At 48.4% G+C, this 26805-nt stretch overlaps 1 protein-coding gene across 1 annotated transcript in view; it reads left to right on the plus strand.

Annotated features, from left to right (window-relative positions):
• Positions 1-26805, plus strand: part of GALNT18 (polypeptide N-acetylgalactosaminyltransferase 18) — a 370597-nt gene that overhangs the window by 154572 nt on the left and 189220 nt on the right. The window contains exon 2 of the mRNA XM_047776277.1: positions 17903-18095. Coding sequence (XP_047632233.1) covers positions 17903-18095 — 193 coding nt within the window. The remainder of the gene's footprint in view (positions 1-17902; positions 18096-26805) is intronic.

Raw genomic sequence — 26805 nt, forward strand, 5'->3', positions numbered from 1 at the left:
AAGGGCTCAGGAGACAGCACGTTCAGGTGGGCTAAGCCCTGCCCCTCGAGAGAGCCCAGCACCCCGTACCCTGTCCATCAATTCCATCCCTCCTCCTGGGGGCCTGGCAGAAAGAGAGAAGGTTAACGTGGAGCTGACCTTGCCCAAGTCTATGTCCAGGATGCTAACCGTAGTGTGTCTTGTACAAGGCAAGGTGTAGGAGATCTGAGGGTCTCCCCTTCATGACCCCCAACAACAGAGAGGTTTGTCACCTCCCGTCTTCTTGGTGTCATGGAGGCCACTTCCAGGACCCTGCCTTTGCTGCACCTCCCAGCCTGACACTCTGGGTTGCTTCAGTTTGTATGATTGCAGAGATGCCATGGCAACTGGGTCATGAGCCTCTGGAGCAGAGGATAGCCTAGAGGATCAGCACCCATGCTATGAGGAATCCTTAGGATCCCTTGCAGAGTGATAGCCCCATGGAAATACTCATGTCCTAGCCCTGAACTGCATGGTGTGACAGGCTGGCCTGGCAGGAAAAGTTACCACCTCCCATGCAGCCCCTCATCCAAGTGGATCCATCGTGATGCAGAGGCCCTCACACCGAGACACTGGGCTTCTCCACACCCATGTGGCTTCCTCGACTTCTCTTCTTCCCCTGACCTTAGCAGGAATGGAGTGAGGAGTGGGAAGCAGAGGCTGACCTTTCTCGGGCATCCCAAAGCACCTTACCCCAGGGAACCAACGGGCTCTGGGTCCTCTTGTCCTGATAGGGAGGGTAGGAGAGCCTTATGTTCGAAGTTATTCTGTGTACCTGGCTCTGGTGGGGAAGATGAGAAAGTGATAAGCAGTCAACTCATAAGCTCCCACTGTTTGCTCCTAATTATATCCCAGCACCCAGCACAGTACTTGACCCATAACTATAGCAACCATCACCAGTGATTTTTATTATTTTTTATGGTTACGACCTCAGCATACGGAAGCTCCCAGGCCAGGGATTGAATCTGAGCCACAGCTGTGACCAGTGCTACAGCTCTGGCAATGGTGGAACCTTTAACCCACTGCACCAGGTTGGCGATTGAACCCACACCTCTGTAGAGACCCTGAATCACTGCAGTCAGATTCTTAAGCCACTGCATCACAGTGTGAACTCCATCATCACCAATGGTTATATAGTACATAGACTGTGAGAGGCTCAGTTATTAATTTATTCAATCCCTACAAGGAAGCAGGTATAATGATTATCCCCAATTTTCCATATTAGGAAACTGAGGCACAGAGAGGTGACTTAGCCCAGGTCACACAGCTAGTGAGGGGTAAAGCCAAGTTCCGAACTCTGGCAGTGTGGCTCAGAGGTTCTGCACTTCACTGCCAGGCTGGGCTACCTCTGCATCACTGCACCTTGATGCATATTGGTTAAATAAGCGAATTAACTTTCATTCATAATTGCAAATGCATGGCATTTAATTTTCGCCTCTCTGTGGGTACCCAGAAAAGGAAGGATAAGCCCATGTGTCCTTTTTAGTGTGCTAGGGCCCACCAAGGAGCTTCTTTTTAAGCCACCCATCCAGAGGAAAGGACATTAGAACTGGGTGTGTCTCTTTCCTGAAGAGAAGGACATACTCATGGACCCATATTAGGCTGTGCATCCCAGTGCCCTCTCTGGTCACGCACCAACCTTGAAGCATGGAATAGAGGTAGAACCCTGGCATTCTATGGTCTCTGAGCAGAGCTCTCTGAGCCTGACAAACTCGGGCTTCCCAGGAAAGTTGGTTGGTTCCCTTAGGATCCTTTCTGGGCATAGGAACAGACTTTATCACGCACTTTGAAAATCCATTTGTACCGCAAATGCTCGTGATTATGAAGGTCTCTGAAGAAAATTCCGACCCTGTGGATAATCCTGACCCACTGACCTGGCCTTGTCTAACCTTGTGCACAAGGTCTGATGGTGGATCAAAGCCCCTGGCTGACAGAGATAGATAAGCCCGGGACCCCGATTCACTGTGTCCCGGACATGGAGACTTTCTTTGTCCAAAGCCCTTGCTCATTTTGTCTGGCTGAACGCTGGCCCACCTCCCTCCTCTGCCTAAGGTGCCCATGCAGCACGACTAGGTTGGTAAATTAAGAATTTGCCAGATGGAAAGGACTAATTTTTTCCTCCTTTCGAAATCACAGGCATGACGGGATTTTTTTTTTTTTTTTTGCACACCTTCCGCTGGACACATGCTGCATTCATAATACAGAGTGTTGAGACATCATAAAGATTTCCACATCTTTCATGTGATAAATATTTTTACCGTCATGCTCGAGAAATGGATTTTGTTTGAAATGGCCTATTTCCTTTGATGGCTTCTTTGACGTGGATTCAAAGCCTTTCCTGGTCCTACAGGGGCTTGGGGTTGGGAGGGCCCGATTGTTAACTTTTTTTGAAGGACAAATCCACTTTTCTTCACTGAAATCCAGCTGTGGCTGCCTAGGCTGGGGATTTACCACTGAGGACAGCCATGAAAAGATGTCCAGGAAGCCAACAGCTGCTGGGAAGGGTGGCACTCAGCCCCGGGACAGTCTAGGCATCTGGGAGCCCTTGAGCAGATGGAAACCCACCCAGGCCCTGGCTCCTATTGATCCTCCTCCGCTGTAAACGGCACTTAAAGATTCAGATGTGGCCGTTGAACCAGAGTGGACCCCCATACTATTTCTTCATGCAAGTTTTGTTTTTATAAGTGTTCTTCTCTCGTCTTTGAAATGACACATTTTTAATGGTCTTTCCTCCATGCGGTGAGCAGCCCCTTGGGACTAGAGGAATCTATTTTCAAGAGAAGCCTTTGTGGGCTGCTGTGCCTCTGTGTGTGTTTGTGTGTGTGTGTGTATGTGAGTGTGTGTGTGCCCATGTGTGAGGATACAGCTGGTGATAACTAAGCAAAAACAGGAACTCTGCTCTCCTCTAGGAGCTGGGTTAATAGTCTCAGGTTGTGGTGATTACCTGCCTCTCCCTCCCCATCTGCAGAGCTCCTCTTACCTCCCTGCCAGCCTGACATACAGGTTACAGGTGCATCAGCTGATCTAAACTTGGACACCAGCCTTGGTGAGGGTATCTGAGGGATGTGTGCTGAGCCTGGACTGCTCAGGCTTGGGCTCTGAGGTTTGGCTGCCTGAGTAGTACCTGAAAGACTTGATGGTCAAGTAGGTTGTCTGTTCCCACTTTGCCAGAATCCTTGTGGGTAGCTGAGGATGCTCTAAGCAGGGAATGAGGGCATTCAGGGGCTTGGTTAACTTTCCTGGTCCAAGAATCTTCTGCTACCAACCTGTGTGACCTCAGGCAAGCATTTAACCTCTCTGGACCTTAGTTTAGAGGTTTTGGGTTCGATCCCTGGCCTCGCTCAGTGGGTTAAGGATCTGGCGTTGCCGTGAGCTATGGTGTAGGTTGCAGACGTGGCTCAGATCTGGCATGGCTGTGGCTGTGGCATAGGCCAGCAGCTGTAGCTCTGATTCGACCCCTAGCATGGGAACCTCCATATGCCTTGGGTGTGGCTCTAAAAAGAAAAAGAAAAAAATGAACTAGAGGCCTAAAGGGAACATTGAACATTTTACTTCTCAGTGGAAACCACCAGTTCCTGTGTGAGCCAGAATCTATGATCTGAACTACCTCAGAACTACATAGAGAACATGAAAGGGTCTTAGAGATCATCTCATCTTACCCCCTTAGGTTTATCCAGGAGAAAACCGAGGCCTAAAGAGGGGGCGGGGCTTGCCTGGTCACAGAGTGAATGAGCCTCAGAGCCGGGGCTAGAAGGAGGCCTGTGACTCCAGTCATTTCTATAGCCTGGTTGTCAGAGTGAGGCCCCTCCATCAGCCTCTGGGAATTTGTTAGAAATGCACATTCTCAGGCCCCACCCCAGACTTGAGGCTGAATCAGAAACTCCAAGGGTGGTTACCAGCACGATCCATGATTGAACAAGCCCCCTGGATAAGTCTGATGCTCACTAATGCTTGGGAACCATTGCAAGATAGCATGCAGCTGCTCCTTTAAGACCAGAGGAAAGGACGTTGGAAACTGATAGGCTTCCCAGGAGAGAGAAGGGTAGAGTGATGTTACAGAGGAAAGGAACCTGCTCTTCCCAGCTCATCTCAGGCTGCACGTTTCGGAATGCAAGGGCTCTGTAGCCTCTTCCAGCACCTAGTAGCTGCAGATATTGCAAGCATCTCAAGGTGGTCCAGGTTGCAGGCTGTCCTGCTGCAAAGGACCACATATCTTTCTCTATGTCAAGGCCCGCTATTCCCATCTGTGCATCCGGGCCAGGAGAAGCATGCCACTTTAACATCAACAGGGTCACCAGCTAGTTCATTCCAAGAAATTGATGTGTGGCAACACTGTGTTTTATGTGTGAATGGTGAGGTGTATATTTAGAAGTCTGGGTGCTCAGCTCCGGGCTGTCAGCTCTCAGGAAAAAAAAAAAAAAATGATGGCATGTGCTTCAGAGTTCATTATATCTCCTAGGCAGAATTCTGGGTTTAAAGGGTTGTTTTAAAGTAGCACATAATGGCACCTATAAATCCTGGTTCCTAAGGTACATACATTTGTCACTCCCTAAAATGAGTTTTTCACATGTTCTTTGTGTGGTTGGCTTGGAGCATAAAAACTCGGACCTTTAATAGCAGCTTTCATTCTGCATAATTTCTAATCAAGTCCATTTCCATTTCCATGAGTGCATGTGCACACACACTGAGCTCTGGCTGCCCCTACCTGCCTGGCTGTCTCAGCTGTGAGCTCAGCCACACCCAGGCCCAGAACCCACCCTGTGCAGGGTGGGGAGAGGACATGGCAGTTGCAGCCTGGCAAGTGGGCAGGTGTGGGATTTGTCTGGCTGCAAGAGGCCATCGCATAGGTATCTGGAATGAGCTGGCAGAGTCAGACGAATTCCTGTTATTGCCTTCCATGTCAGCCCAGAATAAAATGACTGTGCTTCTCCCTGGGCCCCTGACTTTTTCACCAGTTTCTTGCTAGGGTCTGCCACCCTTCCTGAATCCTAACCTTCTCTGATCCTTGCTAGCCACTCCCAGGGTTTGGGGCCTAGGGCCTGATTCCTCTATCTTGGCCTTGCCCAGGGTCCTGTTCTCAGTGACTTGAACATTCAGGATCATAAATGCTTCTGTCCTTCCCGACTGGGGCTGAATTAGGTGAACTCAGATTGTGTCCTTTGAAGCCAGTACCACGGGAGTCAGTGGACTCTCATGGAACAAGGCAGAGAGGTTTCAGAGCTATCATCCTGGAGGCAGAGGCTCTTGGCCAGCAGGCAGATCCTAGCTAACACTTTCACCAGGCTTACAAGGTGCCAGGTGCTGTTCTGAGTGCTGGAGTCAGATTCACTCCTCCATGACTCACTACTACCCCACCAGGTAGGTATTGTTGTCCTAGTTACAAGTGAGGCCAGCACAGAGAGGTTATGACTTAGCCTTCGAGTAGCCAGAGCAGCCAGGAGCCACAGTCTGTGCTCCCACTGCCCCAGGGCCAGGTAGTCAGCCGCTCAGGGGTCAAATCTGACCCGCTGCCTGCTTTAGAAATTGTCTACTTGTAACAAAGCCACACTTACTCATTTATATAGTATCTGTGGCTGCTTTCAAGATTCAGGGGCAGACTATGTGGATCTGCAAACCTAAAATATTTATTACTGGTCCTTTATAGAAAACGCTTGCCAACCCCTGGTTTAAAGGGAATACAGATTTTGTTTTATGGATGTGCCTGTGTGGTTTCTCAGATTCTCCGATGAGAACCCCCCCCCCCACCAAAGAAAAACAAAAAACCAATAGAACTACAGCCTTAGGGAGTTTAGAAAGCCAGAGTTTGTGGTAACCAAATGCAGGCATCAATTCAAAGCACAGGAGTGGAAGCAGGGCCAGCGGTGAAGAGCCAGGTGGAGACTAGGATAGAGCGGGGGGGGGAAGAGGCAGAGAAGTAGGAGGGCGATTGCCACAGTACCCACCTTGTACCATCTGGGCTCTCCTTCATTTTTCATTAGCCGGTGTGTGAGGGAGGCAGGGCCAAGGAGGCCTCAAGGTCAGGGATGAGGCCCCTCCACTGCTCACAGCCACCGGCTGCTCTCACATGCGCCTGCTCCTTCAGAGAACCTGGCTGGCAGCCCTGCCCTGATTTCCTGGGTGTTTCCCCTCCTGCAACCCCGGTACAGTGTCAGAGAGGAGAGAGCCGCTGTGCTGAGGGCTGGTGCAGAGTCAGCTCTCAACAAATGTGCCCTGTCATTCCTTTGCCTCTTGGGGTTCCTGAGACCCCGAGAGCAGAGTATTAGAATTGCCTCTTTATAAAATAGCAAACCCCACAATGATTGAACTCTTACTGGGATAGGCGGAATAATGCCTCTCACCAAGGATGGGTACATTGTAATCTCTGGAACCTATGAATATGTTATCTGACGTGTCAGTGGGAAGTTAAGGTTGCAGATGGAATTAAGAGTGTTAATCAATTGACCTTAAAACAGAGAGAGTTCTGGGATTATCCTGTTGGGTCCACTGTAACCCATGGTCCTTAGAAGTGGCAGATGGGATCGGGAAAAGGGTGAAGTGAGAAGGACTCACTATCGTTGGCATTGATTATAAAGTAAGAGGGTCATGGACCAAGCAAGAGGCCTCTAGAAACTGGAAAGGAGGATTCAAAAATTCTCCTCTAGAACATCCGGAAAGGGACACATCCCTGCCAATACTTTGATTTTTATCCCAGAAGACCCTCTTGACTTCTAGAGCTATAAGATTGTCTTAAGTCACTAAATTTGTGGTCATGTGTTACAGCAGCAACAGGAAACTAATCTACTTACCGGTAGTCTGATGGTTTGCAAAGCACTTTACTGATGCCACCACCTCATTTCATCTTTGCAGGGAGTGAGAGAGGTATTAGCATCCCCATTAACCAGACGAGCCAGCTGAGGTTCAGGTTGAAGGGTTCCGAGAGGTTGACGAAGGTCACACAGCCAGTCAAGGGCAGGGTTGACTCCAGAGCCCCTGCAGAAGGCTGCCCTTCCCCTTGAGGCCTGGCCCTGCTTGGTAGGAGGCAGTCTAATGAAGCCACCCTCTTTCCCCACAGAGCTCTTCAGGTGCCAGAGGAAGCTCTCCTGATTTGCCTTTGCCATAATGAAGTCATCATGCAGAGGATTTTAATGGCCTGGGACCTGAGGCTGTCAGAGTTCCTTTCTTTCCATTATCTCCAAACCCTTTCCCGCCAGATTCCACTTCTTTCTCCGAGGATTCCTAGAAGAGAAAGCATAATTGTGGGGGCTGCTGGCAAAAGACCTTTAGCTTGTGCCCTAATGCACCTCTAAAAGCAGAGAGGAGGGGAGACCTTCAATTCAACAGAATACTTCTCTTATCACATCAAAGGGTGTTTTTAAAAACCTGAGGAGTCCCTGTTGTGGCACAGCAGAAACGAATCCAACTAGGAACCATGAGGTTGCAGGTTCGATCCCTGGCCTCGCTCACTGGGTTAAGGATCTGGTATTGCCATGAACTGTTGCATAGGTTGCAGACGTGGCTTGGATCCCACGTTGCTATGGCTGTGGTGTAGGCCCGCAGCTGTAGCTCCAATTAGACCCCTAGCCTGGGAACCTCCATATGCTGCAGGCATGGCCCTAAAAAGAAAAAAAAAAAAAAAATCTAAAAATTTCCCCTTGGGATCTCAAATACAAGTGGAAGTTTCATGTCTGGCTTTCTGGGGTATAAGCAAAGCATCATGATGATGTGCCCAAGTCCTCCTTTTTCTTCCCAGTGGAACTCAAACACTTAGGTCCATCTCACAGTGGGGAATTGGGGCCCTGCGATTCGGCAGTTGGCCCAGTATTGGAGGTGAGGACCCGTTGAGGCCTCCTGCCTCCCAGGCCTACCTGTTTCCCAGGCCTACCTGCTTCCCACAGGCTCTCAGTGCCTCATTCTGGCCTGGACAGGCCCAGGGGCCCCACTTTGGACCTGGGGCTGGGTATTGGAAGAGGAGGGAAGGGGACACACAGCCCGGGCTGTGAAGGTGGCATGGCAGGATGGCAAGTTGAAGACAACTGGGTCTAGCTGCTGCTGTTCTGGGGTGAACCACCCCCCATGTGGCAGTGTGAGCCCACCTCATCAGCACTGCTCAGATGAACTGGTTTAGATGCTCTGCAGATGCTCCCTGGATTTCTCAGGCAAGGCCCAGGCATCGGGCTCTTCAGTGAGAATAATGGTCCCTTATCATCAGCAGGAAGCCAGCAGACAGGTGATACTGAATGCCAACAGCATACATTTCTGGATATTTAATGTATGTTTCTGGGTGTTCAATTAGCCCTTTTCTCTATAACCCCAAATAAAGCATACAGCAAGACACCTCAAGAATGGAAGAAAAGTTTCCTAAAAATCATTGACTCTTACTTTTGAAATGGGTGAATTTTATGGCATGTAAATTACACCCCAGAAAGCTGTTTAAAAAAAAATAAAAGGAGTGAAAGGAAAGGAAACATCCTTTAAGAATTCTTATCTAGGATATTCAGTACCGCTGGTCCATTATTTAATGCTTAGCCTTCATCTTTTCAAAAGCTGACTTCACAGTGGCTCTCCCCGGCAGTCTGGCAGTCTGTTCCCATCTCACAATAAAGGAAATAGAGACTTGAAGGGCTGGGCTGCAGATCTTGTCCAGAGAGAATGAAGAGCAGACACAGGCGTGGGGAAACAGGGAGTTTCCAGGACACTCTGGGAGGAGAACCCCAAGACAGGACTGTCTGTGTCTGTACCCCAGATGCACTTATCTTTTTTTTTTTAATCTTTTTAGGGCTGCACCCACAGCATGTGGAGGTTCCCAGGCTAGGGGTCCAATAGGAGCTAGAGCTGCTGGCACCACAGCCAGAGCCACAGCAACATCAGATCCGAGCCGTGTCTGCGACTTACTCCACAGCTCATGGCAACACTGGATCCTTAACCCACTGAGCGAGGCCAGGGGTTGAACCTGTGTCCTTATGGACACTAGTCAGATTCGTTTCCACTGAGCCACAACGGGAGCTCCCCAGATGAACTTTAGACATAGGGCCCCAGCATGAAGGACAGGCAGTTCCCTGGAACACTGGCCTTCCTATCCTGCTTCCTCCCTACCTCCTTGTCCCTGGGCTGTGGATCTCATCACCAAACACCCAGAGCTTCAGCTTTGAGCATGGCCTGAGGGCAGAAACCAAAACAGCAATGGCTATAGGACTGGCTGCAGGGCAGAAGCAAGACCCCCTCCCCACCCACCCTGAAAGCCTTCTTAGCTCTGCCTCAAGGGGGGCATGCAGGTAACTGAGAAAAAACATGAGAAACAAGAAGGTTCCATTGTTTTCCTAAGAAAATATTCCTAAAGGTACCCATACAGAGGGACCAGAAGCAGAGCTGCCACTTCTAGTGAGCACACAGTCCAGCTTGGGCAATGGATTAAGGGTCCTTAGCCATGAGAGCCACATCTCAGGTGGCTCTGTCTGTCCCCTTGGCAGGGCTTAACAAGTCCTGCTGTCCAGCCCCAAATCACTTTGACTTCCAGCAGCATTCGTGCCATGTGACCGTTTCCGTTGCTATTTTAGGATTCATTCTAAAATTCAAGGAGCAGAGCTGGGGTGTGGGGTTTTTGCTTAGAGAAATGTCTGGGCTACAGTCTCTCCTACTAAGGTGATGGCAGGAACTGACAAAACATCTCAGCTTACAAAGATGGGGCTGTCCAGCAACTTGGTCCTAGAGAGGACAGGCAGTCAGAAATGGACAGGGCTCAGCAGCATCACAAAGTCTGTTTCACTCCAAAACCCATTTCCTTTTCTTTTCTTTTTTTTTCTTTTATATTTTTAGGGCTGCACCCATGGCATGTGGAAGTTCTCAAGCTAGGGGTCAAATCAGAGCTGCAGCTGCCCACCTACACCACAGCCACAGCAACGCTGGATCTGAGCCATGTCTGTGACCAATGCCTCAGCTCACGGCAATGCCGGATCCTTAATCCACTGAACGAAGCCAGGGATTGAACCCGCATCCTCCTGGATACTAGTTGGGTTCATTACCGCTGAGCCATGAGGGGAACTCCTCAAAACCCATTCTCTTTCCACCCCATCATGGTCTTGGCGCTACCCAGACTCTGGAGCAAAAACAGCTGGACAAATCTTAATTTGGGCTGTTCATTGAAGCAGGCCCCCTCACGTAGGTATTCCTCCTTCTCCCAGCATCAGCAGTTTCAGAAGCCTCACAGGCCTCAGCTGGGTCTCCAGATGTGCTCCTTGTGCCTGGCTGGTGAGCCTGGGCTCAGTACTCAGCGCTGCAGCCTTGGGTACATTAATTGCTCAGAGCTTCGGAAGATTCTGCCCTGCCCCACTTCCTTCCTGTCTCCACGAATTAGCATGGAGGCTGTCAGGATGTGTATCTGTAATTCTCTACTCTCATTAGTGCGCTGCATGTCAGGCACTGTGGGCATATCTCTGAGACCATATTGTGGCATTTCCTGGATGCCCTCTGTGATCACTGGCAGAACTTTTTGGAAAACAGGTCATACACAATGAGGCCTGGACACTCACATGGGGAACAAATGAGCTGAGTGAAAGGTCTCTAAAAACTGATAATTATTTTTCACAGGGGCTGCCTAGGAAGGGCTTGAGCAAGTAATAGTCAAATTATACTTAACCAGCAAGGCACAGGCACTAACCAGTTTGCATGAATATTGGTCATAGCATGGAGCAGGAACGCCCGAGCTTCTGAGACAGGCAAGGCATACACCTTGTAGCTGCTGGCTAGTGGAAAATTTCTGGATCATTCCAAGCAAAGGGCCAGAGCAGCTGGTGGGGTAAGAAGACTACCTGGAGGAGTTCCCGTCATGGCTCAAAGGAAACCAATCTGACCAGCATCCATGAGGAGGCAGGTTTGATCCCTGGCCTTGTTCAGTGGATTAAGGATCCAGCATTGCTGTGAGTTGTGGTGTAGGTTGCAGACTCAGCTCGGATACCGTGTTGCTGTGGCTGTGGCATAGGCTTGTGGCTATAGCTCTGATTCAACCCCTAGCCTGGGAATCTCCATACACTTTGGGTGTGGCTAAAAACAAACAAACAAACAAACAAAAAAACGAACACCTGGAGGGACTCTGGGAAGCCACTGTTTACCCATGTTGTGAAGGTATTTCAGTAGTTTAACAACTACTGTGAACCACTCCAAACCAACTGAGCAGCTTCTGAGGGCCTGAGGTTTCTCTCATCCTCAAGCCAGAGAGTGTATCTCGCACACAACATGGAGTTGGAGCTATGGTCGGGAGCATAGTTTCAGCAGCAAGTTCTTTCACATCTTTGAGCTGCAGTTTCCTCTCATCTGTCATGGGAATGATAGAACCTACATCATAGGGCCTCCGCTATGGCCTGGCCTCACCACCTGGCAGGGCCGGTGCAATGGTATTGGGATACAATGTACGAGAGGACCAGCTCAGGGGCAAAGGTTTTGCAGTAAACACCCAAGATTAGCTTGCAGTCACCTTCTCATTGGACTTCAAATAATTTTTTTTTTTTTTGTCTTTTTAGGGCCGCACCTACGGCATAGGAAGGTTCCCAGGCTCAGGGGCAAATCGGAGCTATAGCTGCCGGCCTACACCACAGCCAAAGCAACGCCAGATCCAAGCTGCATCTGCAAACTACACCCCAGCTCATGGCAACGCCAGATCCTTAACCCTCTGAGTGAGGCCAGGGATCGAACCTGTATCCTCATGGATACTAGTAAGATTCATTTCCACTGAGCCGTGATGGGAACCCCTCAAATAATTTTGGAGTGTCCTGTTTCCACTTTGTTCAGTACCTTTGGTGATGGTTAGCAGGTGGGACTTGGGCATATGTGCTTGTAGGTTCATAAACTATGGCCAATCCAGAGCCTTTCAGACTCATAGCCTGCATTGTGGTTCTTCCTTCCCCATCCACTGGCCATCCCAGGCCTGCCGAGGCCCTGGCAGCTCTGGTGCTTATGCTCCAGTTCCTTCTCTGTAGAGCCATCTGTCCAGAGGCTGAGGGAGGCATGTGGCCATGGGAGGTCCAGAGCAGAGAAGGGCAGCTGTACCTCCTCAAGCCCCCCTGGGTTCCCCACCTGCCCACTCCACGTGGTTGTTCATGGCCAGTCAGCGAAGGTGGAGGATTGCCTCCCTCCATGCCTGAGGTTATGAAGGTGCCACTTGGGCCCTGCTTGTGGCTGTCTAGTCAAATGACACTTCAGTGTTCCCTCTCAGTCTGCTTCTCCCTGGGACACAGACAAGCACCAGGGCTGGGTGAAGAATGGGCTTGAACCCTCCAAACACTCTGGCTGTCGGGCTGAGTTCCCTATACTCTGCTCATCTGTGCTGTGAATGAGCTCTCCCTTAGGGAGCTCAGCCCCCGAATATACACCTGTCTCCAGTCACCCCCTCAGTTGATCAAATGTGACTGAGTAGGTTTGAACCCCGGAGGTGGCCACAGCCTGAGCCTGCTCCTGGGTTGTGCCTCGTCCCTGGGTGAGAGACATTTGTGAGCTCTTCACCAGATGTGTCCAGACTCCCTTGGACCTCTGCAGAGGACCCAGCCCAGGCACTTCCCTGAGCCTCTTAGCCCATCACCCCAACTATGTCAGACATGACCTTGTAGGTCTGCTTTCTTATTTGAGAGTGAGGGGAGTTGGGTCTAAGACTAGTTAAGGGAAGGCTAATCTCTGTAGACATGAACTCTTTGTCTTTTGTCTTTTTTAAAGGGCTGCACCCATGGAATATGGACATTCCAAGGCTAGGGGGTCACATCAGAGCTACAGCTGCCAGCCTACATCACAGTCACAGCAACGTGGGATCCAAGCCACATCTGTGACCTGCACCACAGCTCATGGCAACACCAGATCCTTAACCCACTGACTGAAGCCAGGGATCAAACCAGCATCCTCATGGAAACTAGTAGGGTTCACTACTGCTGGACCACAAGGGGAGCTCCAACATGGACTCTTTATCTTGGGAATAGACAGCAGCAGCATCTTCCAGAGCTGGGACCTCAGGACAGGGGCATTCATCTTCCCCTATCTGAACTCAAGAGGTGTCAGTGGAAGAGTACCCTGGTGGGCGGTGGGGCTGCATGGGTCCTTAGAGCTGACACCCAAGCTAACATTTATTCTGTGCCAGCCCCTTACACGGACCATCTCACTGAACAAACACAAATGGTTTATGAACAAGACACTAGTATTATCCGTTCCACTTTCCAGATAAGGAACAGAGGTGCAAATAAGCTAGACTCAATTGGTAAATGGTAGAGCTAGGGTATGGATTCTGTCTGTATAGCTGGTGATCTTAAGGGACGAAAACAAATGAATTAGCAGAGGCAAGGACTCATCACCTAAGAGATGACAGATGTAAGGTCTGCAGGGGTTCAGCACACTTTTTCTTAAACACATATTTTTCACTTTGAAAGCTGTATGGTCTCTGTCGCACCCACCCTGCCTTTGTAGCTCTAAAGCACCTGTATAGATCATCTGTAACCAAGTGGATGTGATGTGTTCCAATAAAGCTTTATTTATATTATAAATGGTGGGCTAGATTTGGCCCTCAGACCGCGGTTTGCCTCTCGTTGGACAGAGGAAAGAATGTGGGGTTTGGAGGAAGCCAGACCTTTCCTTCACTCCCCCTCAGATTAGTGGCCTCAGATTAGTCATTTAACCTCATCATCTTCAGCTTCCTCATGTCTAATAACTAACCCCTCTGGGGTGCTTCTTAACTGATTTCTTTTAAACTGATGTACTGAGCCCCTCTCAAGAGCTACATACTGTGATGGGAGCTTGAGATACAGCAAGAAACAGATGTTGTCCTGCCCTCATGGAGTCCACAGCCATGAGCACCAGAAGATAACCTTGGGAAAGACATCAGCCAGCACCATGCTTGGCTCTGGCAGAAAGTCAACAAATATATCTCTTCCCACTGTCTCACCCGTGACTCATCATTCAGGATCCACTGCTTTCTTTTTTGTCTTTTGTACCCATACTGAGGAAAGAGGCAGGAGCATGGGGTGGAACCCAGGACTTTAATATGTTGATAACCCATTTTTATACAATGCTGGCCTAATTGTGAATCATAATTTTTTCATTAACTGATCTCATTTTACTTGGTAATACCCATTTATGTATGTGAGAGCACTAAAACTCCATTTCCGTTAAATATTATATGATTCAGTTGGTTCACTGATTTAGACTTTTACTACGCCCCATTCCAAATGAATGAGTCATCCATCTTTTTAGAGATAACAAGGACCTTCAAGATCAGGCCAGCCCTATGTTTCTGTTCAAACATGCCCAGTGTGGGGGACAAAGGGAAACCAGCATTTGGGGATGGAGCTTTGAACAGCACCATGGTCCTAAAAGCTCTTGCTTTGGCATAGAAATGCACACGTGGTATGCCTTTTACTCCTTAATATGCCCTAATATGTTTCAGACATCTGTTTCCTTCTATCTCTTTAAAGAAAATTGATACCAAGATGATAGGCCATGTTTGTCTTTGAAATTCACTTCTCTCCAGCCCTTTGCTCCCTAGAGGCAGTATTTCTTAGTGGTTAGGACCACTGCCTCAGGGGACAGACTTCCTGAGATTGAATCTCAGCTACTTCCTTCTGAGTGACTGGGACAAGTTTCTTATCCTCTCTGTGTCTTCTTGCTATCATCACCTATAAAATGGGCTAATAGTTCTCACCTCCTAGGATGAGATGAATTGGTATGTGAAAAAAAGCTTACTGGAGTTCCTGTCCTGGCGCAGCAGAAACAAATCTGACTAGGAACCATGATGTTGCGGGTTCGATCTCTGGTCTCACTCAGTGGGTTAAGGATCTGGTATTGCCATGAGCTGTAGAGTAGGTCACAGACACGGCTCGGATCTGGTGTTCCTGTGGCTGTGGTGTAGGCTGGCAGCTCCAATTTGACCCCTAGCCTGGAAACCTCCATGTGCCATGAGTGTGGCCCTAAAAAGCAAATAAATAAATACATACATAAAAATATGTTAATAATAAAATAAATAAATTTTTTAAAAAATGAAAAAAGCTTACAGCAGACTCATGGTAAGTGACAGTTATCCCAGGAGTTACATGGTGGGTCCCCAGGACATGCATGTTCACCCAGCACACATGAGTCTAATGTGCACGAGTTTTATCTCTCTGACTGAGGTCTCTGGCAATGGTGTGCTTGCTCTTCTTTCAGTATCATCAGCTCTCTAATTTGCAGGGAACTCTAACAGCCCCTTCTGTCCATGACATCCTTTGCGTGCCTCCAATGATAGGGGCTTCCTCCCCCCAGAGCACCCCTTCCATGATGGGAGGGTACTGGTAGTGGTCCCCCTATTATTCCCAGGTCTCCTTCCCTCTCCCAGACTGGCTCTTTTGAGAGTCTCTCAGGAGAAAGTCATCATAAGAGCTGTAGACCATAGCTCTGAGCTCCCCAACATTGTAGACCCTAGAACCTTAGCACCTTGTCTATCTCCAATCTGTACTTTTAAGTTACTTAGCTAAGGTGTGCTGTGCACCTGCTCACTCCATCCAGACAGCTGAAAGGACCCTACCTAACCCTCTTCTGCTTCCTTCTGGCCCCTGTCTCATCTCTTTTTTTTTTTTGATACTTTATTTTTTTTATTACTCAGATGAATTTATCACCTCTCTAGTTGTATAATGATCATGACAATCTAATTTCACAGGATTTCCATATTTCCATCCCACAGCCCAAGCACATCCCCCCACCCCCCAAACTGTCTCTTCAGGAGACCATACGTTTTTCAATGTCTGTGAGTCAGCATCTGTTCTGCAAAGTTCAGTCTGTGCTTTTTTCAGATTCCACACGTCAGTGAAAGCAATTGATGTTGGTGTCTCATTGTATGGCTGACTTCACTTAGCATGATAATTTCTAGGTCCATCCATGTTGCTAAAAATGTAGACATTCTGTTCTTTTTAATGGCTGAGTAATATTCCATTGTGTATATGTACCACATCTTCTTGATCAACTCCTCTGTTGATGGACATTTACATTGTTTCCATGTCTTGGCTATTGTAAATTGTGCTGCAGTGAACATCGGAGTACATGTGTCTTTGCGAGTCATGATTTTCTCTGGATAGATGCCCAGGAGTGGGATGGCTGGATCAAATGGTAGTTCTATGTTTAGTTTTCTGAGGAATCTCCATACTGCTTTCCACAGTGGCTGCACCAATCTACAATCCCACCAACAGTGTACTAAGGTTCCTTTTTCTCCACACCCTCTCCAGCACTTATTGTTTGTAGACTTTTGGATGATCACCATTCTGGCTGGTGTAAGGTGGTACCTCATAAGAGGTTTTGATTTTCATTTCTCTAATAATGAGTGATGTTGAACGTCTTTTCATGTGTTTTTTGGCCATCTATATGTCTTCTTTGGAGAACTGTCTGTTTAGATCTTCTTCCCATTTTTAGATGGGGTTGTTTTTTTTTTTTGGTATGGAGCTACAGAAGGTGATTATAAATTTTGGAGATTAATCCCTTGTCAGTTGTCTCATCTCTTTTTATATCACGTTTACGAGCGTGGAAGATGCCATCCAGTGGGCTTGGCATCTCTGTCCCATATCTCTGATTTCTGACCTTGCATGGTGAGCCTGACTACCTCTTCTGGGAATGAATTCCATAGACCTGACCCATTAGCCTGTATTCTGGCAAGACCTGTAAAAGGGGCATTAAAATGACCCACTAGGCTCTCCTCGCTATAGCTGTGCACTTACCATTCACTGTGCACTTATTCTGAGACATACGCTAGTCTGAGTGCTTTATATACTTTATTGTACATTATCCTCACAGATCTTGAGGGTGGTGGATGGGTGTTATTATTCTCCCATTATGGGTGGGGAAAGTGTCAAGAGATTGTTGGCTTGTGATCATGTAACCAGTGAATGATGGACCAGGGATTTATTTGAATCCATGTCCTTATGAATCCAAGCCTCTGCTCTTATAGGTAATAATGCCCCCTCCATTTCCTTAGAAAGTTTCAGAAAAACCATGAGCTCTTTTTGATCTGGCATGAGAACTGGCCCCACAAATTCTAACAAGGGCACAATAAGCAGTTCCCAGAGTGAGTGAGGTTTGTGGATAGTATGGCCATCCTCTGTGCCAATGATGCTCCATCCGGATGGGCAGAGTCTGAAGCATCAGAAGACAGTGCGACAGGGGGTCCTTGCAGCCAGGTGAATGTCGTGCTGTGGGGCTGGGCAACTCACAACAGGACCAGACAGTGGAGGGGAGGTGGGCTGGCAAAAACTGGGCAGGGGAGCAGATCTTCAGCTCGGGGCCTGGGTGTGGGGCAGGCTTGGAACTGCCAGGGAACGAGGGTGTAATCTGGGGAAAAGAGGAGTGGAAGCCCCATTCAAGAGCTGGGACCGGGAGGTCCCGTCTTGGCTCAGTGGAAACAAATCTGACTAGTAACCATGGGGTTGCAGGTTCAATCCCTGGCCTTGTGGTGCAGATCATGGACGCGGCTCAGATCTGGCATTGCTGTGGCTGTGGTGTAGGCCGGCAGCTATAGTTCTGATTCAACCCCTACCCTGGGAACTTCCATATGCCCTGGGTGCAGCCCTAAAAAAAATAAAAAATAAAAATAAAAAAAGAGCTGGGGCTAATGAGAAGGCAAACTGGGGGTTCTGACTTAAAGCTGTGGGGCATCAGGATAACCACCATCAGCTTCCCAGCAGACCTTGTGGGGTATATTTCTATATCCTTTGTGCTAGTGGTTGTCGGGTGGATGATTGGATGCATGAATAGATAAATGAGTGTGGGAAAGTGTGAAGACTTCAATCTGCCTTCCCCCACCCCCAAAGATGGGGCTGAGGTCTCTTGATCCAAGGCAGTGGAGAGGAAGAGCAAGGGGTTGTCATGGCATATGCAGGGGTACACTCTGACCCACTTCTCCTATCGCTTCTTTCTCCAGAGGCCCCTGCCAAACCTGAGGAGGCAGAGGCTGAGCCCTTCACAGACTCCTCTCTGTTTGCACACTGGGGCCAGGACCTCAGCCCCGAAGGCCGGCGAGTGGCCCTGAAGCAGTTCCAGTACTACGGCTACAACGCCTACCTCAGTGACCGCCTGCCCCTCGACCGGCCTCTGCCTGACCTCAGACCCAGTGGGTGAGCAGAGTCAGTGGCTGGGCTCTTGTTGACCTGCCTGGGGGGAGGTGGAGTCTCTATGGTGCTGGGAACAGAGGCAGGACTCGGTGTCTAAACTCCTGGGTCTCTTTCCAGCTTCAGCCAGGGTCTCCCCCCTCAGTCCACACTGGGAAAGTCTACTTCCCCTTTCTCCCCCAGCCTCAGTTTCTCCATCTTCTAAGCAGGGGGAGGGCTTTCTTCCACTAGAAATTTTGAGGATCAGAGTTCCATCATGGCTCAGTAGTTAATGAATCCAACTAGGAACCACGAGGTTGCAGGTTCGATCCCTGGCCTTGCTCAGTGGGTTAAGGATCCGCGGTTGCTGTGAGCTGTAGTGTAGGTTGCAAACACGGCTTGGATCCCACATTGCTGTGGCTCTGGTGTAGACTGGCGACTACAGCTCCAATTAGACCCCTAGCCTGGGAACCTCCATGTTTCTCAGGTGCAGCCCTAGAAAAGACAAAAAAAAAAAGAAAGAAAGAAAGAAAGAAATTTTGAGGATGAATAACCTCATTTAATCCTTAAGGGCACAGGAATCATCTTGCATTCCTGTTAATAAGTCATCTTAACCCAATTAGTTGCTTTTTTTATGAACAATTATTTTTTCACGTAAATTAGTTTTTTAAAGTACATCCGTCTTCTGAAGCTAACAAGTCATTACACCCGACGGAGAAGTCTGTCTTGACTTCGTTCTTTGTTGCGGAAGATGTTCCTTTAAGGTTCAGTTAGAATTTTTATTACTCCTAATTATTAAAAATGTGGGCACGTACCACAGCTGAGAAAATCTCATTAATTTTTGTGAGATTCCCCCCCCCACACACACACACTTTCTTTTCCCCTCTTCATTTTAAAATTTTTCTTAAAGCTGCAAACTGCAGTAAGCTTATATCTGGAGTTTTCAGGAAAGAGCTTGCCGCTAGGTTTAGGAACTCTTCTTTGGGAAGGAAAGTTCATTTCAGGTTCAGAGACATTTATTGAGCACCTGCTGTATGTTGTATAATTGGGTGTGGTTTTTCTTGGCCCAAGGGAACCTGGCTGGGCTCTGGGATGAAAGAGCTGCTGAGGATTTATAAGGGGAGCGAAGAGTAGATGTTCATTTAAAGAATATTTATAAGTACTTAGGCACCAGCATAGTCTAGGCACAGGGATAGAGAAGTGAACAAAGCAGACAGGAATCCTTGCCTTCCTGGACCTTGTGTTCTAGGTGGGTGAGGACAGATGATAAAGCAAAGAAGTTACCTATGTAGCAGGTTAGATAGTAGTAAGTAGTGTGGAGAAATATAAGGTGGAAGAGGGAGATAAGAACAGCCTGGAAGAGGAAGAGAAGTCGAATTTTTTTTTTGTCTTTTTGTTGTTGTTGTTGTTATTGTTGTTGTTGTGTTGTTGCTATTTCTTGGGCCGCTCCCGCGGCATATGGAGGTTCCCAGGCTAGGGGTTGAATTGGAGCTGTAGCCACCGGCCTACGCCAGAGCCACAGCAACGCAGGATCCGAGCCACGTCTGCAACCTACACCACAGCTCACGGCAACGCGGGATTGTTAACCCACTGAGCAAGGGCAGGGACCGAACCCAGCAACCTCATGGTTCCTAGTCGGATTCGTTAACCACTGCGCCATGATGGGAACTCCAGAAGTCGAATTTTTAATGCGATGGTTAGAGGAGGCCTCCCTAAGAAGGTGAATTTTGAACCAAGACCTAGAGGAGATGAGGAAGTGAGCCATGTGGATATATCCAGGGCAAAAACTTCCTGAGTAGAGGGACTGGCATGTGCAAAGGTCCTGAGGTCGACATATGCCTGGCATGTTTGAAGAAGAGGAAGGAGGCCCATGTGGCTAGAATAGAGAAAGCAAGAAGGCAAGAGTTGGAGATGAGGTCAGAGGGGCAACAGGGAACAGATCAAGTTGGTATTGGGTGGCGGGGCAGCTCTCAAACTTGGCTGCACATTCAATTCCCCTGGGAACTTTAAAATAATCCTGATGCTAGACTACACCCTAGACCATTTAGGTAAGAGTTCCCAGAGGTGGCACTCAGTGTCCATGTTGTTTAAAGTTCTCAGGTGAGGGAGTTCCCGTTGTGGCGCAGTGGAAACAAATCTGACTAGGAACCATGTGGTTGTGGGTTCAATCCCTGGCCTTGTTCAGTGGGTTAAGGATCTGACGTTGCCATGAGCTGTGGTGTAGGTTGCAGACACGGCTCAGATCTGATGTGGGCTGTGGCTGTGGCTGTGATGCCGGCAGCTCTAGCTCCTATTGGATCTCTAGCCTGGGAACCTCCATATGCTGTGAGCATGGCCCTAAAAGGCAAAAAAAAAAAAAAAAAAAGTTCTCAGGTGAGCAGGTGAATCCACAGTTCAGCCCAGGTTAAGAATTGCAAAGAAGGGCTCTGTCCACTGCTGCAAGGTATGTGGCTTTATCTTATGAGGGGCTACATGGGAAGAGCTTGAGAAGATTAGGTAGGTACCCTGACTGTCATTTTGAAAGCCCTTTCTGGTTGCTGTGTTAAGAGCAGATTGAAAGGGCCAGAGTGGAATCAGCGAGACCAGTTAGGAAGCTTCTGCATGTTTTGATGAATGTAGTGGTAGCCTGGACCATGATGGCAGTGGGGCAGATGCTGAGATGAGGTTTGGATTCTGGGAAAATCCTGTAGGTGACTTTGACTAGGTCTAAGCCCTCTGAGAGTGTTGCAGAGATGGTGCTTGGGGCTGGAGGAGAAGCAGGTTTGATGTGAGGAGAACCTAGAGGCTCTGGCAAAAGGGTCCTCAGAAAAATGGGGTCCCCAGCTCTTTGTAGGGGCCTTGGCCATGACCGTGGCTAGCACAGGAGCTGTGGACTCAGGCACAGCTCAGTGCATGTTTGTTCCATATTAAATGGGAAATAAGAAGGAAGCCAGGGAAAGGCTTACTTACTTGCTTACTGCAGTGTGGCTGTGATGCTGGTGTTCACATGGGCCTTCCCACGTGGACCACACCAACCTGCAGGGAGGGCAGGCAAGGAACTGGCATGACTGCCCATTCAGAGCTGAGGACATTGAGAAGCAGGGAGGGTAAGGGTTCTGTCTAAGGTCACATAGTTGGTGAAGTGGCCAAGCTGAGATGCCAAATCTCTGCCTTTGACAGGAGCTCACAGCTGCGTTGGCTTTGACCATGCACAAGGCTTGCTGAGAGCTGGTGGAGACTTCTTTGAGGGGGTGCCCTGGATGCTAGTCCTTCCTGCTTCCAAGGGGGAGAAGTGGGGAGTTGTAGGGTGGAGGGGATGAGGCCCTGTGGCTTTTCTCAAAAGGTCTGGGCTTCCCAGCCAGCCCGCTCTGAAGGAAGTGCATTTTGGGAGGCAGCCCAGCCTGAACTTCCCGAGTTTGCTAAGATATGGACTCCAGGTGGGCAGAATTCTGTGGTTTCCTCCAGAGCCACTGCAGAGAAGCAGTAATCATCATGGAAAGACCTTTCCTCTGCACAGAGCTTTACAGTTTATGGAGCTTCCACACTTCCCATGTGAGACAGAGTGACTGCTGTCAACCCCTTTCATAGCCAGAAAAACAGAATCTCTGATAAAAGAGCTAAGCCTTTTTACTCTCCATGGGGGCTCCCGCAGTGGCCTTAAGGTTTGTGGTTTCTCTTTGCACATGAATTTGGAAGATCCTGTCTTGTTCTACTTCAGCTCCATGCCAGACACACACCCGAGATTGGAGAGCTGTTGGGGGACCTCTCCAAACAAGCATGTGCTTGGATAAAACAATTCCTGTCTTTGTCTGTTAATTTCCATGAAAACATTCTTGCCTTGTAACAAGGTCATCGCTTGCTTATCCCGTTTAACTCATTTCAGAAACATCCTTTCAATATCTTCACTGTCATCCTATTTTAAATCACACTGACAAACATTTATATACCATGAGCTGGGTTTTCAGGGACATGTTTGGCACTTTATTAATATTAGGTCTTTGATGTTTCACAGTAACTTTCTGGAGTTAAGTACTCGTCTAGAAATGCACACTGTTTTTCTTTACACCTTATTCACAACACTTCTGACATCAGATGTGGGGTTCCCCCCCACACACACACTAATCAAATTCTGTGACAGCAGCTGGATATCCCTACAATTCAATTTGGTTTAGATAATATCTACCTGGAGTTAGTGTCAGATCCTGTCCATTAAGGGCTCAGTCCTATAGGACTGGCCCCACTTCAGATGCCAGTCACAAGTCCCAGGTTGTCATCTGTTCTTTTCACTGATGGGCTACAGATCAGGGTTCGACCCCTCCTTGGGTTCAGTAATTTGCTAGAATGGCTCATAGAAGTCAGAGACATACTTTCTTACATTTGCTAGTTGATTATAAAGGACATGGGAAAAGAACCAAATGAACAGGCAGGTGAAAGAGACATAGAATAAGGCCTGGGAGGGTTCTGAGCCCAGGGGCTTCTGTGCCCGTGGACTTGGGGTGCATCGTCCTCCCACTATGAGGGTGTGTTCACATCCCAGAAGCTCTTGGAACCCCATACTTCAGGTATTTTTATGGGGGCATCATCACATAGGCATAAATGGTTGTTACCTCATTTTCCAGCCTCTCTCGTCTCTCCAGAGGATGGGGGGGGGGGGCGGGATAGGGCTGAAAGTTCCTGAATTGCTAACCTTGGCTTGATCTTTCCAGTAACCAGCCCTCGTTCAGGAGCATATCAAGAATCTCCTCATTAGATCCAAAGATACTCCTAGAAATCCCAAGGGATTTGGGAGCTCTGGTCCAGACACTCCTTTCACTCAGGAAATTATAAGGGATTTAGGAGCTCTGGGTCAAGAACGAGGTCAAAAATTAAATATTATCAGGACCTGGGGGAAGAACCCATTATAGGTATTTCTTACTATTTCACAGTATTATTATTATTATTAGTCTCCACTTTACAATCGAGGGAACTGAGGCACAGAGAGATTATATAATGTGCCCAAGGTCACTGGTGGTAGAGCTGGGATTTGAACTCAGGCAGTCTGGCAATAGAATTTGTGCCTGGAGCCATCAGTGTATTTTATAGTATCCATTTGTATCCCTCTAATGGAGATGAGGACATGCTTCGACAGGTGCAGCATGGAGCTGATCAGTTTGTTTGGGTCCAAAGTGGAAAAATTGTTCTAGTGAACCCCAAACCTGCTAAGTAGGTGGAGGGGAGCCTCAGCTATGGCTGATGTTGGGATCTGGGGCAAAGGGCTGGGGGTGAAGGGAGCATCTGGAAGGGAAGCCCTGGGCTAAGGACAGTCTCCAGAAGAATCACACCAGGGGCACATTGCTGGGCCCCCAACCTCTGTGCCTTGTTTCCTGTTACCTCCTGTTTGCCCTTGGGGATTTCTGCCCCAGCAGGCATCCTTGGATTCAGCACTTTGCTTTTTGAGTTCTTGACTTTGCTTTTCCAAGTTCTAACCCTGATGTCATGCTTGTTGGCTTCATTCCTAGACCAGAAAGTGTGTGTCCTGAATTCTCCCCCACCCCCCCTTCCATCATCTCGGCTGGGCCCTTATTTAGTCTCCTTTCTTGGTCATCTGACCCACCTTGTTATCTGGCTGAGAGAGGACCCAGCTATGCTCAGTGTTTTATGCACAGGACAAGATGTAACCAGGAGAAAAAGTCCGTCTATCTGGTTACTAGGCTTCATGAGTTTATCCATCCAAGAAACGTTTATTGAGCACCACATGTGTGCCAGGGACCCAGTAAGGTATCAGACAAAGAAATTTACACAAGGAGTTTATACTGTAGTGGGATTCAAAGTGGAAGGTGGTGGGAGAGCAAGGCAGGTAATTAGAAAACTTGCAGATGATCTTCTGCTTCCTTTTTTTTTTTTTTTTTTTTTTTTTTAAGACTGCACCCAGCATATGGAAGTTCCCAGGCTAGGGATCAAATTGGAGCTGCAGCTGCCAGCCTACACCACAGCCACAGCAATGCCAGATCCGAGCTGTGTCTACAACCTGCACCACAGCTCACAGCAACACCGGATCTTTAACCCACTGATTGAGGCCAGGGATCCAACCCAAAATCTCATGGTTCCTAGTTGGATTTGTTTCTGCTGTGCCATGATGGGAACTCCGATCTCCTGCCTCCTTGGAGATGAGTCATTGTTTCAGGTTTCTACTAAGTCAAAGGTTGCACTTGATGCCCACAGAAACCCTCTCCTCCTGGAGCCTCTACCCAAGGAGGTGGAACCTGGAGAGTGGCATATGCAAGGAGCCTCCCTTTACCAATTTTGACTGCCCTGCCCTGGGAAAGGAAGGACATGGGAACTGTAAATGCCGCACTTTTGTTAGCCTTATCTGCGCTCTTTGATCCATGCAGAGAGAGGACATATTTCCTCCAGGATGCTTGGCTTTCAGGGAAGTTGAAGTGCCATTCATTCTTCCTGCATTATCGTAATAAGAGCAGAGCAGGCCCCTTGACTATCCAAGTGGGAAAACCCAAGGGAGACAGGACAGTGGAGGCCTCCTCTGGTGAGCCTCCTGGATCTCATCCTGCTGAGGGGTTTGCCTCCTTGCTTCCAGGGAGAAAAGCTGCATCTCAGCTTGTCTGGAAATTGCTTCATCCCTCACAGCTTCTGATGCAAGCTCCAAACAGCCACTTGCCTTTCTTTATGTCTCTCCTCCTGCTTATCCATAGACTCTACAATAACCTCCCAGAGGCAAAAAGAGAAAAAGGGGAAAACAAGCCTTTTTTTTTTTTTTTTTTTAAAGCAGTTCTATTTACTTTTTTCTTTTTAGGGCCACACCTGCGGCATATGGAAGTTCCCAGGCTAGGGGTCGAATTGGAGCTGTAGCCACTGGCCTACACCACAGTCACAGCAACACCAGATCCGAGCCGAGTCTGCGACCCACACCGCAGTTCACGGCAACGCCGGATCCTTAACTCACTGAACGAGGCTGGGGATCAAACCCACAACCTCATAGTTCCTAGTTGTATTCATTTCTGCTACACCACAATGGGAACTCCAAGGGAAAACAAATCTTGATTGGGGTGTGGACTATATACATTTGTCAAAATGCATCAAGCTATATGCTTAAGAGCTGTGTGTTTTACCACATGTAAATTAAACACCAATTGTTTGAAAAAATTAGGCTATGAGAAGGAGATCAGGCAAGTCATTTGCCCATGGAATGGAGAGGAAGGATGGAGGTGACATGTTTTGGGAGGTCACTGAGAAGATGGGTTGTGATTGTGGGGAAGGAGGATCATGGGGGTGAAAGTAAGCTCACCAGCTCAGGACAGGAATGTGAGGGTGTGCCCCCCCAGTGGCAGTCAGTGGGGTAGGTAGCATATGGGTAATCACTAGTTCCATAGCAGCAGGTGCCTTCTTCATTCTTTTCTGCAGGGAGTGAGCGTTATTTCCATACAGGGCCCAGGGAGAAATGAAGGGATGAGCACCTGATCTAGTGGGAATTTGGGTGTGGGTAGGAAAAGGGGGGAACTCTAGGTCTCCAGTTTTAGGGCTATCATGTTGCCATGGCAACTCTATGACTTACCTCTAAGGTGGCTCAGGGCAGAGCCTCTGGCAGATGCTGCTTCCTGCTTCTTGCTGGTAGATCTTCAGAGGCTTCTGATCCATCAGTAATGACACTGCCTCTGTCTCTTGCATCCCCTGAAGCCCACATCCCTCCCAGGGGTGAGGGTAGACTGGCTCTTGGGTTGACTGGTGGGTTAGGGCTGGGGGCTGAGGCTGGTAAAGGGGATTAGACTATTTTCTGCAGCCCCAGGTGGGAGTAGCTGGGACAGATCAACACCCACACCCACCAAGGAGTCCTGGGTCCTGAGCTGGAAAGATGCTGTGTGAACATCCAAGTGGAAAGAAGCAGGACTGGATTATAGCGGAGAAAGAATGCAGCCTGGAACCAGGGCTCTGGGTCCCCCTAGGAGCAGATTAGGGTGGCTGAGTATGGCCACCAAAGTTGTATGTATGGATTGGGAGGCCATGGGGTCTTCATGGTACAGCCTTTAGACAGACATCTGAAACTTCTGAACTTTGGATGTCAACAGGGCTGGCTTCATAAGTGTGTATGGCCTTCCAAGGGTGCCCATGCCCTAATGTGAATATAGTGTGTCACATGGCAAAGGAGGATTAAGGTTACTAAGGAATTAAGATAGCTAATCAGCTGAGCTTAAAAGAAGGAGATAACCCTGAGTTATCTGGATGGGCCCAATGTATTCACAGGTCACTTAAAAAGTGGAAGAGAGGAGTTCCCGTTGTGGCACAACAGAAACAAATCTAACTAGGAACCATGAGGTTACAGGTTCGACTCCTGGCCTCGCTCAGTGAGTTAAGTACCCAGTGTTGCTGTGAGCTGTGGTGTAGGTTGCAGAAACAGCTCAGATCTGGCATTGCTGTGGCTGTGGTGTAGGCTGGCAGCTGTAGCTCCGATTATACCCCTAGCCTGGGAACCTCCATATGCCATCAGTGTGGCCCTAAAAAAAAAAAAAACCTTAAAAAAAAGTGGGAGAGAGAGCCAGAGAGATGGCAGTGTGAGAAGGACTCAACCAGCCATTGCTGGCTTTGAAGATGGAAAAGAGCCATGAACGTGGGCAGCCTTTAGATATTGCAAAAGGCAAGAACAGTATCTAACAGATTGTCACCTAGACCCTCCAAGAAGGAAAGCAGTTCTGCTGATACTTTGATTTTAGTCCAGTGAGACCTTTGTTAGACTTCTGACCTCCACAACTGTAAGATGACAAGTCTA

This window comes from Phacochoerus africanus, chromosome 4 (assembly GCF_016906955.1).
Source record: "Phacochoerus africanus isolate WHEZ1 chromosome 4, ROS_Pafr_v1, whole genome shotgun sequence".
NCBI classification, from domain to species: Eukaryota; Metazoa; Chordata; class Mammalia; order Artiodactyla; family Suidae; genus Phacochoerus; species Phacochoerus africanus.